Below are 19,878 nucleotides of genomic sequence, written 5' to 3'. Positions count from 1 at the left end.
CTTGGAACATTAATGGATTGGCACCTAAAATAACGGACACAGAGTTTATGATCTACATTAGAAACTTCGATGTCTTGGCATTCCAAGAAACATGGCTCGCAGATCCCCCGCACCTTCATAGCTACTTACGCTTCTACTCCGCTGCAAAAAGGATAGCTAAATATGGGCACTCTCAAGGCGGCCTAGTAACTTACATATCGGCCACAAGCACCTTGACTGCTAAAGAAGTCGGACCAACTTCTACAGCCTTGCTGGCTGTCAATATTCACCTGTCACAACTTAAAACAAGTACCGTTGACACCGACTTTACAATAATCAATGTCTATATCCACCCTAGAAGAAAAAGAAAAGCAGCCAACGACCTTTGCAGCTTTATGGAGTCTTGCATAAGGGAAAGACCCATAACAAATGTCGTTCTTACTGGGGACTTTAACCTTAACCTCATGGGCACCACACAAGAAGACGAACTACTAACTCAAAATGCAATCTGGGACATTCCATCACAAGCGACTCCACAATTCTCCAAGCAAACAAAGCTAGGTAATAAGACTTTAAAATATCTGGAATACTTTAACATCAGGGCACTAAATGGAAGGACCCCTGGAGACAACCCCTCAGCTGCAACTTTTCATTCAACAAGAACAAGCAGCACTCTAGACTATACCTTTATTTCATTACCACTATTCCAGTTCTTAAAATCATACCAGATAGGCCGCAGCGGAGACAGAGATCACTGCCCCCAAGAAACCATTTTTAAGATCGAAAAGCCCAACTTTGAGCAATCTAAAGACCTGAAAGAGTCAATCCACACCGTCAATTTCAAAAAAATTAAATATTCAGCAGCCATAGACGAAACTCTAGTGGAAAGAGCAAAACAGCATTTTGGGAGCTGCTCTGGATCTAGCGAAACCACGAAATGGGAACAATTGACAAACATCATGTCTACATATGCAACAAGATCTAAGCCACAGTCACAAACAGGCAATGAAAGATCGGACAAATGGTCTCAAGAACATAAAAGCAAAATCAGAGTCATAAAAACCAGAATATATCGTATAATGAGAGAGCTCCAACAGGTACCTAATGTCACAGCAAAGCATGATGAATTACGGAAATTAAAATCAACATTAAAAAAATCAAAATGGGAAGCAAACAAATCTGCGGAGGATAACTTATGGGCAAGACTTCATGCTGACATTAAACGGAACGATGGGGCAAGGTTCTGGAAATCAATAAACTCATTTATAAGACCAACGCACCATGGAATCTCATCTAACATCGCAGAGGACACATGGGCAAACTATCTTGGTACCCATTTTAACCAGGCTGAGGGAAAAAACCAGGACCAGGAGCTTGCTACCAACGAAAAACCTCCAACGAATACCGACATAAGCTCCATAGAATGGCACTCACTGAGCGAAACAGGGAATTCGCCGAACTTGAAAAACATCATTCAGCGCCAGATTAAGAAGGGAAGAAGAGAGGAAGCTCCAGGGCCGAATGGTATCCCGCCAATTCTTTACAAACAAGATGCGGCAGGCTGGGCAGCAGCCCTGGAACCCCTTTTTTTAGAGATAAGACATTTCAACATCCTGCCAAACTCCTGGAAGGGTTCAATTATCTCCCCAATTTACAAGGCAGGAGACAAGGCTTCCCCTCAAAACTATCGATTGGTGGCTTTAATCGACAACAAGGCAAAATATTTTGCAGGCATCCTTCTTGAAGAGCTGAGGGCCTGGGTAACAGAGATATTCCTTAATACCGGCAAACCAGACAGGCTTTGCCAAATCAGTAGGCACAATGACTAATATTTTGTGCATGGGCATGTTCATAGACAAGGCAGAATCTAACAAAATGCCCATTCATTTCTGCTTCATTGACTATAAGGCCGCCTTCGACCATATAAACCGGAACCTCTTATGGTCTAAACTGAACAATTGGGGGATATCTAGACCACTTTTGAACCTGCTAATCAACCTCCACACAGAGACCTGGGTACAGATAAAGGTGGGGGATGGATCTGTTTTGTCCAGGCGCATACAGACCAACAAGGGCCTGAAACAGGGTTGCGTTCTGGCCCCCACCCTATTTAACTTGTTCCTAAGCGAACTGGTTCCCATTTTAAATGGTTGTAACTCCCACGCTCCGAAGTTAGGGGGACTGCATCTACCTTGTCTACTATATGCTGATGATATCGTGCTTATAAGTCATACCAAGGTAGGACTTCAACATCTCCTGAATGCAACACAATGCTACTCAGACAAAAATGAGCTTACAATAAACCTTGAAAAAACACAAACAATGACCATCAGCAGAAAAAAAAGGAAACCAACATCATGGTACTGGAACAAGACAATAATTGGAGATACCCCAACATATAAATACTTAGGAGTGAAAATTGACAACAGCGGGCAGTTCTCCGCCCAGAGAACGAGTATACGAGGGAAAGGGTTATCTCTGGCAATTTCGCTGAAGTCTCTAAACCTCAAACTTTCTGGCCCCTCACTTCTGCCCCTGACGCAAGTAATCCGCGCTAAACTTCTCCCAACAATTACCTACGGGAGCGAAGCACTTAGAGGAAGGGAGACCAAGATCCTTGATAACACAATAACAGCCGCCTACAGAATCATCTTCAGCCTGCCCAAACAAACCTCACCAGCTCAAATCAGGCTAGAATTTGGCATCGAGCAACAGCTCCTAGCAAGGCAGGGAGCCTACATGATAGCCTGGGACAAAGTGAGGAAGTCAAAACAGGGAACATTAAATGAATATTTGTGGAGTGAGTTAGTACAACATCCGTCCTCAGCAGCAGCCAAGTTCCTACTGGACAGCCGGACGAACACGGGACTAGAGCAGCTCTGGGACACCCCAGTAAATCATATAACTTTTAAAAAATTGGTCAAGAAATCGATCAAACAGCTACTATCGGTCCAAGATAAGGCAGCCCTCTCCAAAAGAACACATGGTTGGATGACCCTAAATACGTACATTACTATGGCACCACAGAGCTACCTTGGCGAGTGATACTCCAAATCTGTCAAAATGCGTTTTTTAAAGCATAGGCTGGGCCTGCTACCCTGTATTCAAAATGTCCCGCGCTGGATTAAAATAAAAGCTGATCCCCTTTGTCGGCTATTTGGCTTGGGGCAAGAAGACATGCTGCACTGGATATGCTCTTGCGAGAAATTACACGATGAACGGAAACACTTGTTGAAACAACATTTCAATCGACAAGGAATCCGCACACGAAGGAAGGCAGTCCTTGCTTGTTTTTCTCCCCATGACTCTCGTCTGAGCTGTAGCTCCGTAAAATTTATGAAGGCGGTGGAAAAAAAGATGCCTGAAATAAATCTATAATGGCCTCTGCACTATTGACCTAATCCTGCTCGCCGAATGACATTATTGACTCAAAGAGCTTATGGGGACATTAGGAAAGCAGAAATATTTTATAATTACAAAGCTAAACTTATAATTTATTTATTAACTGATTGGTTACAAAGTTGCTGCATGCACATCCGAACCAAGGAAATGTGAATGTTTTATTCTCTTTTTACAACTGTACCTTTATAATTCTCTGTTTTTAACCTATTCTTGTATTGCAATAGTTTTAAGTAACTATGCGAAATAAAATTATTACTATATATATATATTACTATATATTACATTCTCCACATAAACAGCACTTTCCCATTTCAGTACGCCTTAACAGAACTTGCTCAGTATCACTAGAACCAACGCATATAGGCACTAGCTCCTGACAACAGTTGGCTTAAGCCCTTCATTAATAATTATAAGACTGTGACTGCCCAACATCTTAGTTATATCTAATACAGAGCCGAATTTCCACTAAGGTACCTGTGCCCAAATGCTATGGTTCACTCAATGGAATGCTGCACTAGTTGGGCAATTACAGTGGTTTTGCAATGCCATGCAAATAAGATACTTAAAAATGACCTAAGAAGGTGATACCTTTTGACAGTGCATACATTTTAACAGAAGCAAAGTGTTGCTCAGAAGCTCACGACCAGTGCTATAGAATGTCACAGTACTCAATACTGAGGCTGTTTATCGCATTTCCACCTCAAATCTCTTACCTACCAGCTGACACTCCCTACTGCTTTATCCCATTCTTGCAGTTTCTCCTTCGTCCCTGTTTTTTCCTTTTGTTCAAATCTTACTTCTACTTCTTTCTCCCCTCTTGTACGTTTCTCTCTTGCCCTGGGTCAAAGTCTGATGAGGAAACCCAAGCTCTGGTACCCAAAAATGAGTGGCGACGGCACCCCCCAACCAACCCTCAAAGTACACACTGCATGTTGACTGGGATTCTCAAAGGCTTCCATGGGCAAATTTCAAACATATGCAATACTATTTGAAATGGCTGATTTATAGAACACCCTCTTTTCTCCATAAAATATACCCGCAAATAGAAGACAAATGCTTTTGTTGTGTAGAGAATGGCACTTGGACGCATATCATGTGGGAGTGCCCAAAAATGCAGAATCTGTGGGAGGAGATCGAAAAGTATCTCAGATTTACAATAGGCCACCAAATCTCGCTTAATGAATCCATTGCAGTTTTGGGCTGCTCGCCGGTTATCTCTGCACATGAGGATTGCTTGTTTATCGTAGCATTAATAGCAAGATCTCTAATTCTGCAACTCTGTAGAACAGAGAAGGTACATACTTTCAATGCATGGAGAGCAAATTTGTCTAAAATACAAGAGCTGGAAAAGAAATATGCAATAAGATCTGGAGCATTGAAAAAGTATGAGAAATATTGGAGGGTGTATGAAACATAGGATAACATGTTGTACCTGGGATAAAAGAATAGAATATATATGCATGTACTTATCCTTAGCTAGCACTTTAATGTGATCTTTACCTACACTCTTGTAGTATTTGGGATAAAAAGATAGAATATTCATGTACGTATTCAGATTTAGTACTTTAAATTAATATGATCTTTTGTATTATAGGAATATTGTGATTGCACTGCTGAACACCCTGAAATGAGTATTTCAAATTTGTTTTGAATACTTTAGCACTTTAGAATTATGCCAATCGTTTCATCCTCAATGGTTTTGGAATATGTTTTTTTACACGAGATTCTTATATGCTTGTAATACTTGTCTATGAACTCAATTCTTTTTTTTTTTTTTTTAAAGGCTTCCATGACGTGTGGCTGCTAAAAATGAGAATGGTGGAATAAATTTTCAAGCATAAAATGTTTGGTTCTATCACACTGTGGATGTAACAATGGCCTGATGAGTACATAGAAAGCGATATTAGTTGGAAAAATAAGGTTGGACGTTATTTACAAAACGGCAATAGAAAAACGTTGGGTCTCTGCTGGACTTACATGTAAGGTGTTGTGCGCAGATATGCACTGGACCTGTTCCAGATTTTAATATAAAGGTGACAGGCGGGGTGAATTCAAGACCATTTACATTAACCTAATGAAAAAAAGAAGAGAACAAATTATTTTACTGAAATGGGTATACTGTACACATTTTCAATTTGTTCTACTTTCAAGTATTAAACTAGCCCACATATAACTAAAACTTGTAATTGTTAGAAACTTTCAAAACTCTATAGAACAAACTGCCTATTTCTGTTATGGAAATTCAAATCACCAGTTTATGCTAACATATTAGGACTAGATTTATTGTTATAAGCTTGTGACGAGTGTTAGAAATGGGGGTCTCTAGCTGGCAGAGGTTGGTATCTTTGCCAAATAGGGACCCTTGTTTCTAGTCTATGTAGGGGGATACACACTTTAGATAACCCCTGCTCACCCCCTTGGTAGCTTGGTACCAGAAGACAGGCTCATCCCAAAGGCAATGTGTAAAGCATTTGTACCAGCACTCGGAGTAACACAGTAAAAACAGCACAAAAGAACACCACATCAGTTTAGAAAAATAAAGTATCTTTATCTAAACTAATCAAGACCAAAACGAAAAAAATCTAACACAGTTAAAAATATGATTTTTGAAAGGTTTCAAGAACTTGTACCATAGAAAACTATGGATGTGTGGCTTTTCACCAAAGTACCGGTAGATGTGTCAAAATTGTAATTGCCAAACAGCCCCAAAGTCGGAAAACAAAGAGATGCAACACTTCTGAGACCTTGGGGAGGTGATGCGATGGTTCTGCGACAAGCAAAGGACGAGTTGCATCGAATCCGGTCAGTATGGGGAGTGATGCATCGATCATTCGTGACTTTTTCGGTTCGCAGGTGATGATTCAGGGAAAGTGTGCCGCACAGGTATGTTATGTTATGTTATGTTATTTATTATTTATTAAGCGCACATACGCCCGGGGGCTTCTTGGCGCTGGTGAGAGAGTCAACATAACAGTACATAAAAGAAATACAATCACTGTTTACCATAAGCCTGAGAGAAAAGAAAAGTTTTAAATGCCTTCCTGAAAGCAAGAAGATCCTTACTATGTCGCAGAGTCAGAGGGAGGGAGTTCCACAATGAAGCGGCTAAAAATTGAAAACTGCTACCTCCCTGACGTTTCTTTTTGAAACGAGGGACCTCAAGAAGGTCTTTGTGGATGGATCTCAAACTGCGCAAGGGTTTGTATTTGCGCAGTAACAATCTAAGGAACATAGGACCCTTACCTTCCAGAGCCTTAAACACAATACAGCCCACCTTAAATGTGGCTCTATGTTCCACAGGCAGCCAGTGCAAAATCTCTAGTCCGTGTCTAATTGATTCCCACTTAGGGACTTTGCAAATAAGTCTTGCAGCTTGATTTTGCAAGTATTGCAGTCTTTTGAGTTGGCCGATAGGCGCCCCCAGGTAGAGGCCATTTGAGAAATCAATATGAGACAGGACTAGGGCACTAACTGTTTGAATTAAGGCCAAACCTGTGAGGAGATGTGCGATTTTTTTAATCTTCCTCAGCTGAAAGAACCCCGAGGAAACCACAGTTCCGATTTGACTTGCCAAGGTGAGATCCTCGCTAAGAGTCACTCCCAAACTTTTTACCGTGCGGGATTTTTTTGGGGGAGAGCCCATATCCGACGGCCAAAAGCTGGGACTCCAACTGATCTCACTCTTCCCAGGTAAGATAAGCTCTGTTTTTCCCGGGTTTAACTTGAGGTGGTTTAGGGACATCCACCTCTGGATAAGAGACATAGTTGCTCGGAATTCCTCAGCAGCATTGTGAGAGTTTAGTACAAAAACCAACTGCAGGTCGTCTGCATAATTATATACATCAACCTTAAACTCTCGTAAAGAGAACAGCAAAGGCCGCATATACAAATTAAATAATAAGGGAGACAAGGAGGATCCTTGAGGAACCCCACAAAAAGAAATTTTTTTTGGGGCTGTAAAAGAACCCAGTCGAACCGATTGGGTACGTCCTGAAATAAAGGACTTGAGCCAGGCCAAGGCCAAGTCCCGAAGGCCGGCCTGTTCGACACGGTTGACCAAGATGTTGTAGTCAACCGTGTCGAACGCAGCAGACAGATCCAATAACACCAATAACACCAGTGCCAGTGCCTGGTGCAGGTCCCTGTCTGCGTTAGACCTTAAGGTGTTCTGAACAGCCAGTATCACTGCCTCAGTCGAGTGACCAGGCCGGAACCCTGCCTGGTTAGGTTGTAAATAGCCAGAGGCTTCCACAAAACTTGATAGGCAGTTGGTTACGTGCGCCTCCAATATTTTAGATAAATAGGGCAGTAACGATATTGGCCTGTAGTTAGAGAGGTATGATGCGTGGAAATCCGGGATGTGTTGTCAATCAATGCGTTCAGCGGCGCTGCGTCAGCCCTCATCAGCCTCATCAGCCACGATCCCGTGATGCGTCGATTCTTGCAGCGCGACAGGCGCTGCGGCGGTTTCCAGCGCAGCGATGCGTTGAAATTCTTCTTGCGTCATTTGAGATGCATCGGGAAAACAGCCGCAAGAAGAGCGAAGCATCAATTTCTGTAGTTCTTTGAGTTTCTTCTTTCTTCCAGCTCCCATACAGCAGCAATAACCTCCAGAGGCTCAAAACTGGCACAGGCACCTCTGGGCAGGCTTGAATTCACAGCAGCAGAGTTCAGGGGAGCTGGGGATAACGTTTTTGTGTCCCTGAGACTTCAAAACAGGCCAGCTCACTTCAGGCCCTTGGAGATCTCCTTCAAGCAGGGGACACTGCAAAGTCTTTCTCCTTTCCTTGGCAGAAACAGCAACTGCAGGCCAACCCCAGACTAACAGCAAGCGCAGTAATTCTCAGTCTCTCCTGTTCTTCTCCTTGGCAAAGGTTCCTCTTGAATTCCAGGAATGATCTAAAAGTCTGCGGCTACGAGTCTGATACTTTTACCCCAAAATGTCTTTGTTCTCTTTGTGCATGGGGCTCGGAGCCTAGTCCAAACCAGTTCTGGGGGCCCTCTGCAAGTGCACAACAACATCCATTGTCAGTGTGAGCCTTTGCTCCAGACACACCACAGGGGAGTGGAGCCAGTATTGTGGAAGGCAGACACAACACTACTTGGGTACAGGTGCTACTCCTCCCACCACTCCAAATGCAGATCAAGCCTATTCAGCCTAGTGCGGACTCATTCAGACTCATGGAGCCACTGCACCTCCCCAGCCCCTGTCACTCCAAAGCCAGACAGTCAATACACAAACTGACAGAGGTGAACAGGATGGTTGAACGTGAAAATAGCCACTTTCTAAAAGTGGTATTTACAAACACAATTTATAAACCAACTTTATTAAAAGATGTGTTATTAAATCCTGAGTTCAGGGATACCAAACTCCAATTTTTAATCTTATCCCTATGGGAAGATATGCTTGTAAAATGTTACAAAGTATTCCCCATTCTGTCCTATGGGGCAAGATAGCCTTTCATTAGTGAAAAACTAAATTGGCAGTATTTCACTATCAGGACATGTTACACACACCAGTACATGTCCTATCTTTCACACACATTGCACCCTGCCCAGGTGGGTATCTTGGTCCTACCATAGAGGTGTCCAATGTGTAAGGGAAGGGTAGGGACTTGCAAGTGGGTGCACTTACCAAGTCGACATGGCAGTTAAACTGTGCACAGGCACCGCAGTGGCAGGCCGGAGACATCTTTTCAGGGCTACTTATTTGGGTGGCACAATCAGTGCTTCAGGCCCACTAGTAGCATTTGATTTACCAGCTCTGGCACACTCAGCACACTTTACGAGGGACCTACTGGTAACTCAAATACGCCAATGAAGGATAACCAATCACAATTTACAAAGAGAGCATATGCACTTTAGCACTGATGAGCAGTGGTAAAGTACCCAGAGTAAAGAAGATTCATAAAACAACCCATTAGGAGAAACATAGGGTGCTCTTATTTTTAAAACAGGTTCTGGTTCAATGTCCAAAGTCTGTTTGGTGACAAAGCGTTGAGAATCTTATTTGAACAAGATGGCTCCCCAAGCAACGAGACAACCCACTCTTTTCTCTTATAGTGCACTGTTGAGAGAGCCTGAGCCTGAAAATAGATCATATAAAATATCAAAGGTCAATTTTAATTCTTTCTCTGCAATCTTCACATCAAAACCACAGTCCGAGCCTTCCTCTAAAGTTTGCAGGAGGATCATTACACCCTTTCATAAAGGACTGGACTGGTTAAATGACTCAGTTTCTACATTATAGGATGAAGACAGATGTTAAATTAACTTTCATCCAAATGGACTCTTCCTGTCTGCACATTATCAGCTATTGTTAAATCCTCAAAGCAAATAAAGTGTGGCCCACAAAGCTTGATGAAAGATAGCCCAGTGTCACAGTCTCTGAGAATCACAGAAAAGTGATGTTTTCTGGGCTCTACCATCACTCAGCCAGGGAGAGCAGCAAGTTTTATATTTCTATATTCAAGGAGTAAATGGTCTATCTGGGTATGCCCAGCAGTTTAACTCAGATTAAAAACGTTTCAAGGGTATACCCTTGGCCAATGCATGATAATTTGCCCTAATTGATATGGTAATTCCCAATGGACATGCACGTCGGCACTGTGCTTAACAACCCATGTAACAATACAGCAGGCTATAGAAAAAAACACGCTATATATCATATTTAAGAACAATTACAATGTAATAAAAGCGAAAATGAAGGAAAACATTTAAAGGTTTCCAAGGTTATTAAAAAGGAAACATTTTCAGATAAATCCAAAAATACCAAAAACATCAGCTGCAAACAATGCGTTATTAAGCACTGTAGGAAAACCTCATGCATGTCAAACAATTTAAAAATAACAATGAAATTTGATGGGACGGGCATATTTTAAAAATTAATAAAAACAAAGTGGGCCAAATAGGTTTGAAGAAGTGAAGGAAAAAAAAGTATTTCAGTGTTGTCCAGAGAGTGACTATGACCTACTCAAAACAGGTTTCCAACTTTGGAGCAATAAGGGCAACTGTAATGGAGTGGTCGTGAAGGTTCTGCAGGTTCAGAGTTTTGCCTTCCCAGCTAAAAATAAGATGGACTTCAAATTTATGAGATTTATGTGGGGCCAGTCCTTAAAAAGTATCCAATTCTGGTTCCACCAAGCCAGGCACTAGCCAGTATAGTGTGACATCCTAATCAAACCGAAAGCTCAAAGTGGGAAAACATTCATTAGGACAAACCTACAGAATTGAACAGGTTCCTCCGGGAATGGATGCCATTTTTCGACTAACCCACTGACCTGAGGACATGGTGTTTGGTTAACCCTGGTCGTAGTTGCATAGTATTGCTACGCGTAGCTATGAGAAATGCACTACGCAAGCTATGCGAAGTGCACTACGCAAGCTACGCGAACTGCGTAGTGCGGTAGGGAAAATGCTGTTTGCACTGATTGCACAGTGCCGGATGCTTGTCTGCACTGTGCAATCATTGCAAACGGCATCTTGCTTAGTGCAAGAGGTAATTTTCTGCCGCTCAAGCAGCAGCTTTCTCAACGCGGACTGGTAGTTTCTCATCGCTAGCGGTCGCGAGCATACGCGACCACTCGCAATGAGAAACCTGACCTGCCTGCGTTGAGAATCTCGCCGGGAGGTTTATTTTCCACACTCGTGATCGGCAACTTGATGTTGCTGATCGTGAACGAGGAAAAAGCCTCAGCGGTGGTGATTTTGCTCGCTCACGGTCGCCAACTTGACGTTGAGGACCGCGAGCAATCAAAAAATGCCCACTATGCTTTTTTGCATTGTGCTACGTGCAATTCGCGTAGCGTAATTGTGCAAACTACGCACACTCCTCCGCGAGCATAGGGTAGTGTTCCGCCCAGGGTTAGTTTGGATTTGCAACTGGCCTTAGTGCGAAGCAAGCTCACAGTACTGAATGTCAATGTACAGTTATGGTCGAAGTATGGTTCTCTAGTTCCAATCTTTAAAGCAGATTAAGTGAGTTTTATCACAATATCAGTGTTCTTGAAATCACCAGGATACTTTTAAAGTGGCCAGTGTTATTGAGGAAAAAGTCACAGGAATATCCAAGTTCAAAATTGACCAGTTAAATCTACACAGTCGTTTCTAATCCACTTAGAGACAGGGAACTCCATTTTATTTTAAATCCCACATGGATTATCAGCTTCCTTTGGAATCACAAGATACACTACAGGCCACTGATTTCAGTACCAAGCCCCTCCCCCTGCAAGAAACAGACTATTGTAACCAGGCAGGGAGGTCAACCCTTTACATGCTGTTCAGCAGATTGAGGGTTTATGTGCCTAAAGGTAGTCTTTTGAAACTGAACTTCTACATATGGTCTGATCTTCTTGCAAAGTCGTAGTGCTGGTCTTAAAGTTAAAGAAATACTAATTATGCCATTAGAGGACAACTATCTCGCCAATGTCAACATATTTTGCATATAACACACACATAAACAGTTTCATAGCGAAATGATACGATACTTTTGTGCCTCGTGTGATTGTGAAAGAACTGGTCATTTCCTTGCAGTCACCATATCTGTTGACTGCTATCCAAGAGAATAGCTGTAGAATAACAAGAAAAATGTCATTTTTCAGAGAGAGAAGAAAGTCCCTACTACCTCCCGTTTTGCCCAGCTACATTTTCGTCTGTCAACAGATTCCAGCCTCTCCATTTGCATATCAAATTTAATTCCGTCCCTCACCCCAGGTGAGTTAATTATGTACAGGAATTAACTCTGGTCTGAAAAAATGTATTCAAGTTAATTATTTGGTCTTTGCATTTCAGTCATATCACTTCCACTGTGATTTTTCTGACTAACACCTGACATGGAAAAATATTTGACAAAAATTGAAAGTTTTGAGGAAAATGAGGCTGCAGTTAGCCTGTCTGTCAGCTTAGTGTGTCTTTGAGGCACAGAGGCCTTTCTCGGGTCTATGAAAATAAAATGTTTTCTTATTCACAGTCACATAAGCATATTTGCAACTGAGCAGTCGTTGTGCGCTTTTATATGTAACGCGGCCAATCTTCCCTTGGGCGCTGTAGTCAGAGGACGCGACCCTGCCTGAAACGTCAGCGCGGCGGTGGCAAACAGTGGTTTACTATGGTGGCTAGACTGTTCCGATGGTTAAATGGTGAGCGAAGGACACAAAACCGTCACACAAAAGGGGGCCCCTGTAATGATAACTAGGCAAGGGTACAGGGAAAAACAAGCTATCAAAACAGCCAAACCCACTGCCTGAAAATCATTTTTTAATACGCAACAAAGTCTTTGAATAAAGAGGGTAAAAAATAACCTCCTCACTGATGAGCAAGAACAGTGTGCAGACACAAAGGTAAGAATAAAGATCTGAATGAAAAATAGTTTTTAATTTTATTGGGATATAAAAAGCCTTAATTTGTTTATGCAGGCAAGTAATACATAATAGTAACAAAATACAAAAACTGCTCTTACAAAAACCATAAAATGAATACATAGAGACTCTTGGTAAAATATTATATCAAAGACACCTCCCAGACAGACGTGTAACAAAAAATATAATACATGAACACCCCCCATAATCATGAATTCAAAAACATGGTTACACTCATTCAGCCACACATATGGACAAAACACGAGACAAACACCAATTAACTCAACATTGAACACACCATGTATATCCAAATGTGCTAAGACATATAAATAGAACACTAATATTGTAGAACACCTATTTCCTAGTACAGTTGAATGGTATTGTCAATGAGTTGCTATGTAGTATATTTTTAACGTGTTTAGTGCATTTTTTTTGTAAATCGTTTGCCCAAAAGCAACTATTAATGTCCCAGCTAGTAGAGGAGTTGCACCACTAGGAAAGTATGAGCTGACACATGTTTCGGTGCAGGACCCGGATGCAGGGGTCACAACTTCAAGGCACTATGCGGATAAATAGAAGGGGTGACATCATAGTGTAGGGGTAAAAATTACTATTCTAATTCCAGTGAGAGCAACAGTAGGGTAAGTGTTGGATAGTGTAAGGGTACTATGCGATGTAATGGGATGCGTTGTAATGACTTGCGATGTAAAGGATGTTGCGATGTAATGACTGCTATGTAAAGCTAGTGCGATGTAATGACTGCATTCTAAAGGTGATTTCCCCCACATGGGGATGCGGGGGAATTAAAAAAGAAAAGTGCAAATGATACTCATTTTAGTCCGTTGAGTGTGAGGCTTAAGACTAGTTCTTAATCACTGAATGTTAGAACTTCTACTATTCGGAATAAAGTGGGAAGTGTTAGTGGAGTAAAGGGTTCTGGTGAAATAGTGGAGTGCAATGGGAGTGATGTAGGCTGCTGATATGAAGAGTATGTATCATGAAGCTATGTAGACCTCTATTTCGAAGGAAAACATACCTGATTTTTAATAAGAGTTCGACCATATGTGTCTATTGTGGGACAAAGACTAAGGGCCAGATGTAGGTCACCAAATACCGGTCGGTAACGGCCGATTTCGGCCGTTACCGACCGGTATTTGGCTTTTGAGATGTAGGTGGGTCTGAATTTACAGAATCGGTATATTTACCGATTCGGTAAATATACCGATTCTGTACATCCATATGTAGGTCACACTCCTAAGAGTGCCACAGGCCCTTAAGAGTCGGTATTTTACCACCCAATCATTTTGGGTGGTAAAATACCGAATTCAGGTGTGCATGTACATCTGTGCATGCACACCTGTGCCATGTGACACACAGACATGCCCTTAGGGCATGTCTGTGTGCCACATGGCACACATGCCTGTACTTGGGGTGCTAGAGGGTGTCAAAGTGACACCCCCTGCACCCTTGCAGGATTCGGTATTTACCGAATTTGTAAATACCGAATCGGTATTTCACATCGATTCCTATGGGCTTCAAGGCCCATAGGAATCAATGTGAAATACCGAATCGGTATTTACAGATTCGGTAAATACAGACTCTTACAGATTCGGTAATTTTTTACCTACATCTGCCTCCTTCCTATTTACGACTCTTAAATACCGATTCGGTATGAGTCGGTATTTAGATGTCGGTAAATAGGAATTACCTACATCTGGCCCCAAGTGTTTTAATTAAAGCTCTTCTTTTAAACGTGTTGGGCTTCCTGGTTGATTGATGCGAGAACCCGGAAACCGTTTGCTTAGATTATCTGCTATTTGCTTTGACAGGCGCATCTATATATGTTGAGGTTAATCTCACCTCATTTCCTCCTCCTCCATTTAGATCATGTGACAAAAGGCAAACATTATTTTGTGAAATATCAGCTGTTTCCACACTATGGCAGAGTTTACTAACTCTTCATGTGTCATATAGCCTGTACAAGTTCCTACTCGTATAAGGGTTTGAATGCTACATACCTACCACTATGGGGTGGGAATTAAATAGTTGAGTTACTGGTCCATTTGTGAGCATGACAGATGACATGTGCACCTCAAACCAACCTTCACTTTAAAATCTGAGAGGATTTACCATTGTCTGGATGGATGGCCTGAGAGACGCAATGGGCACTGGATCGCCATGGTAGGTGCTCTGTGATTCCACTGCTACCACGTGGAGCTCATCTTTGGCCTCAGCTCCAAGGAAAATCTGCGAAAGCAAGCAGACAAAATGTGTTTGAGTGTTGGTGTAGTTTATGAAGCCTGGAGTCCAACCCTCCTTTAGGTGTACTCTCAATGGATGACATATTTATGCATCTAAATCAAAATGTGATCAATCTACTCTTGAATTTGAATTCACACGTGTGCACTGACATGGAGCAAATGCAGGTAAAACTTGCTGTATTGCGTTAAAGTGCGTTTTCCAGGCGTTTGTTAACCAGGTCTCAAGTAGGCACCATCTTGTCTTAAACGCATGTCATAACAGTGTTATTTCTAGGCTTATTTCTGACACATCTATTCAAGTAAGATGCGTTTTTATTTCTTTCTGAATGACACTATTCTCGAAGAAGGCTGTAGTCTAATGTTTCTCAAACTGTCAGTCACGACCCCCTGGTGGGCTGTGAGCATTTTTGGTGAGTCGTGATAGTAGATGCAATACAAAATATGCCTTTCTAAAAGTTGGTGTGCTTCTAAAATGTTTGAGATGCACTGCTCTAGCCTCCTGTGACAGTTTCTGAAAGACCTTCCAATTGCACATGGTACCACATTCATTCACAACGGTTCACTGTTTGTGTAACTAGTTTGTTTGGACACCTCCTGATATTATGTTAGCCCCTCAATCAATATTCATGTAGTGGATTAGTGGTCAGCTGGTAGGGTTAAGTGACATTTTTGTATTCTGATTTGATGAAAATGTATTTCTTTGCTCACACCACAATCATTTTGCTGTTCTAATGTTCCTCTATGGATAAATTGGCTATGTAAACCCTTAAATTTGGGGTGAGCAACGAGACTTTTCCTATGCTACTAGGGATGTGTTGCCCGATTTCTTAATAATTTTGCTGAGCATTTTGCACTTAGCATTTCTCTGATTTTCTAATATTCTGCATGGATTGCCTTTATGCCGATTGACTACTTTGTGACACATCTTCGGCATTCCATTATTTCTGCATTGTCGGTTTAAATTTTGTAATAAACCTTTGAGTTTTCCACATTTGGCTCTAGAGCTCACTCACTTTTTGAGTCAGTCGTTTCTTATTTGATTGCATTATGAAATGCGGTTTTGTACCCCGTCTCTGGAACACATTGCCTAATAAAAAATAGATTTACACTGTCCCCGATCCACCCAACTCCTAGGTGTGCAATTGTGACGCTGCCGATTATTTTCTAGGGGCCCTGCGAGTCCACAAAGTTTATAATATTCAAATTGGGCTACTTGTAGAACAAGCAGCTGGCCCAAGATCAAAAACACAGGGGACTGGTGAACAAATGTAATTAACATTTTAACCCTCTCGAAGGTCTCAATGGCAATGGCGATCGGGAATGGTTCGGAAAGACCCGGACGTAGATATAGAATTCATAAATTTGGTGACGAGGGTGATAGTATATCATGGTATAAAATAGAAAGGACAATGGGAATGGGTACAAATTTAGTTATGGTGAAATATTGTGTGGTTGTGGAACGTGCAATAGTGTGAGTCAGAGGTAAATCTCAATGTGTGGATAAATGAGTAGAGGATGCTTGGAAGGGTTAGGAACTCAAGGTTTGTGACCTCTAACTGGCGTTGAAGGATTATGGTGGTTTTGGTACTTCGTCTCACAGTGAAGTGCCATCTTCAAGCAAGTGGTTTTCAAGTTAGATGCTTTTGAGTAATTGTCAACAGTTTGCTTTAATTCTGTAGATTTAAAAACACATTTCCTCTACTCGATAAATGCGAGTAGACCAGGGGATTTTTTACTGTTTTCTCGGTAATGCAAATCACCATCAGTCAATCGAGGAGTCTGCTTTTTATCTTGATGGGATGAGTAGGCAGGAAAGAAGCTGGTTTATTGTGTGGTTTGTGTTCATGATTTGTGGTTACGACCTGTCCCCCTACTAACTATGTGTTTGCCCATCTCGGAGGAAGTCCCTGACCCTGTGTGGTGAGGGAAAGTCAGCTATGCTCATAAAAATAACAGGAGAAACCTCAATAGTTAATACTCAGGAAGGGGTGAGAGAAAGAGAGTGGAGTTGTAGGATACAACATCCCTAACTTAATTTATGACGTACAAGGTATCCTACCACTCTAGTTTTACTGACCACTAAAACTACGAAGAGTGTGTTTTATGTGCTTCTGTGGGTACATGCCTAGGGTATTACCAAACCCTATATTTGGCAGAGGTTTACTAAGGTGGCAGAATACCTTGCGTGTCATAGAAGGAAAGTCTGCTCCATCCTGAAAGTATGAGTCACTTCTACCCCTTTCTTGGAAGTGGAAATGCCCCCAAGAATCACGGATATCGTAGGGAGAGGCACAGGAGGTGAACACCTCGGTAACTAATTCGGGTCAAAAGAGATTTGGATGCATGCCTCTTCTTGCTTTTCATGATCACAGTTTAATACATGCATTTTGTAAATGTATCCTAAAAGCAGAATACAGAAGTATTTTTTCAACAAGTAGCATCATTGTTAGGTACCTCTTGGGTAGGTTGAAATGTAGTGAAAGTATTTAATTGAGGAGGTTGGCTTTCAGGGATGCATACAGAGATTTTATGATATTGATGAAATATGTGGGATGACCCAGTGTAAATGGCAGGCTTGTATTTTTGCAATCTGGGTTTATAAGAGATCATTTGATCATTTTATTAGATGCATGTCCTTGACTTGATTTGAGATAGGGAATATGGTAACTACTGTGAAGGATGATGTGCTCAGCATCTAAAGTACGTTTGTTTTTGTTTGAGTTTCAGTTTTATGAGCTTCTAAATGGGTGCTGATGACCATGGCTTTTAATCAAAAGATACCAAACAACCTTGATATGATGTAGGAAAACAAAAATGAATTGGGTTGGCTCATGGAATACAAAATAGACGCCGCGAGAAAATGCCCCTTTTTTGTGAGGTCAGCCCCATTTTCAACTGAAATTTATAGCTTTTTTGTTAACTCTGCACACATGGCACTGCTGTAAACATGCACAAATTGAGTAATCCAAGATTGGCACATCTAGTTCTCCTATAAGGATATAGTATATGGTATAGAAATAGACCCATGGCGCGGCAAGTTAAATATCACTTCTTGTCTACAGCTCTGATTTGGCCATCCTCTAGCGTGACAAAGGAAAACATGGCTCAGGCCTGCCTTATTGCTGCAGTTTAATCCTGTAGCCTGCCCTGTCAAAATACAGGGCAGGCTTTTTAAATAGTAATGAGTCACCTTTATATGGGTGTTAGATGTTGGGGGTCTCTAGTTGGCAGAGGTAGGTACATTTGAAAAAATAGGGACCCTTGCGTCTAGTCAGGGTAAGGGGGTACACAACTAAAATAACCCCTGCTCACCCGCTTGGCACGAGCAGACAGACTCATCTCAGTGGCAGTGTGTAAAGCATTTGTGAACACATACAGTAATACAGTGACAACACTTCAGATGGACACCACACAGGTTATATTATAAAAATAAGTATTTTTATATAGACTTAACACAAGACCACAAACAAAAATCTACAAAACTGCACTTAAAAATGGTAGAAATAGCTTAGTTCTCTTTAGATGTGAAATGCAACACAGAGTTCAATGTACCTTTGGATGCGTAACGCTACACAACAAAAGTGTTGCGGGGAAGGTGATGCGTCGGTTGCGTACACGCAAGAACGGTTGTTGCGTTGGGTCCTTACTGCTGCGTAGGGGATGAGTCGGTTATTCTCCGCATGGGGAGGTGATGTGCCGGTTTCTTACTCCGCTTCCGTGGCGATGCGACCAGCAGTACCGTGATGCGATGAAGATCCGGTGCAATGAAACAAAATGGTGTCTTCTTCTTGATGCCACACCGATGCGTGCATGCCCGACGGCCGTGCGGCGACTGAACGATTCTTCTGAGCCGCGACAGACCCTGCAACACGCTTCTCCAGTGATGCGACTGCGTCTGCTGTGACAGTAACACTCTGCTCCGGTGATGCGAGGGGCTTCAGGTGATGCGAAGGCGGCAGCGGCAGTACGCTTCTCCAGTGATGCGACAGCATCTGCTGCGACGGCGACAAGCTTCATCGGCTTGAGTCGCGCTTCCAGCTAGCAGCGACACGCAGTCTCTCAGAAGGCCAAGCTCAACAGCATGCAGTTCAATTCCCAGCAAAGGAAGGCAGGGGAGCTGGTTCGTGAAGTCTGTTGTCCCTGAGACTTTAGCAGGAGGCAAGCTCTATCTCAAGCCCTTGGATATCCTTTACAAGTTGATTTGAAAGTAGCACAAAGTCCTTTCTCCTTTCTTTGGCAGTCAGGCAACCACTGCAGGCCAATTCCCCAAACAGCACTCACCTTAGGGATAGCCTCCTCCTCAGTTTCTCTGGTTCCTCTCCTCAGCAAAGGTTCTTCCTGTGTCCCAAAAGTGATCTAAAGTTCTCGGGTCTGGGTCCCAATATTTTTACTAGCAAATCCTTTGTCCTCTGAGGGCAGAGGATCCTGTACCCAGTCCAAACCAGTTCTGTGCAGTCCTGGAGCACTTTGTTGACAAGACTCCTTCTTTCCTTCGACAGCCTGGGCCAGGGACATCAGACACACCACAGGAGGTGGAGCCAGCATTGTGGAAGGCAGGCACAGCTCTATTCAGGTCCCAGGTGCAACACCTTCCACCTATCTACATGCAGATCACTCTATTCAGCCCTGTGCTGGCTCACCCTGTCTCCCGGAATCCCACAGCCCCTGTCCCTCAAACTCCGGACACGGAATACACAACCTAGCAAAGGCAGGCTTGTATAGTTAGCAAGAAAATACCCACTTTCTAAAAGTGGAATTTTCAAACACAGAATGTTAAACCAAACTTCACTAAAGGATGTATTTTATCATTCAGGCAATACTAAACTCAAATTTCTACCTAGTTCCCTGAGTCAGTTAGGATTATAAGGTGTTCTAATCAA

General features: G+C 42.3%; 1 protein-coding gene across 1 annotated transcript in view; it reads right to left on the bottom strand.

Moving 5' to 3' along the window:
- LOC144791901 (nucleoplasmin-like) overlaps nt 1–19,878 on the bottom strand; it is a 409,526-nt gene that overhangs the window by 71,845 nt on the left and 317,803 nt on the right. Inside the window, exons 3-4 of the mRNA XM_078666694.1 lie at nt 14,868–14,984; nt 5,359–5,452 (exon numbers count right to left, since the gene is read on the bottom strand). Coding sequence (XP_078522820.1) covers nt 5,359–5,452; nt 14,868–14,984 — 211 coding nt within the window. The remainder of the gene's footprint in view (nt 1–5,358; nt 5,453–14,867; nt 14,985–19,878) is intronic.

Source organism: Lissotriton helveticus, chromosome 11 (genome assembly GCF_964261635.1).
Source record: "Lissotriton helveticus chromosome 11, aLisHel1.1, whole genome shotgun sequence".
NCBI classification, from domain to species: Eukaryota; Metazoa; Chordata; class Amphibia; order Caudata; family Salamandridae; genus Lissotriton; species Lissotriton helveticus.
Note: the sequence above shows the minus strand (reverse complement) of the source record. Positions and strands in the feature narration are given on the sequence as shown.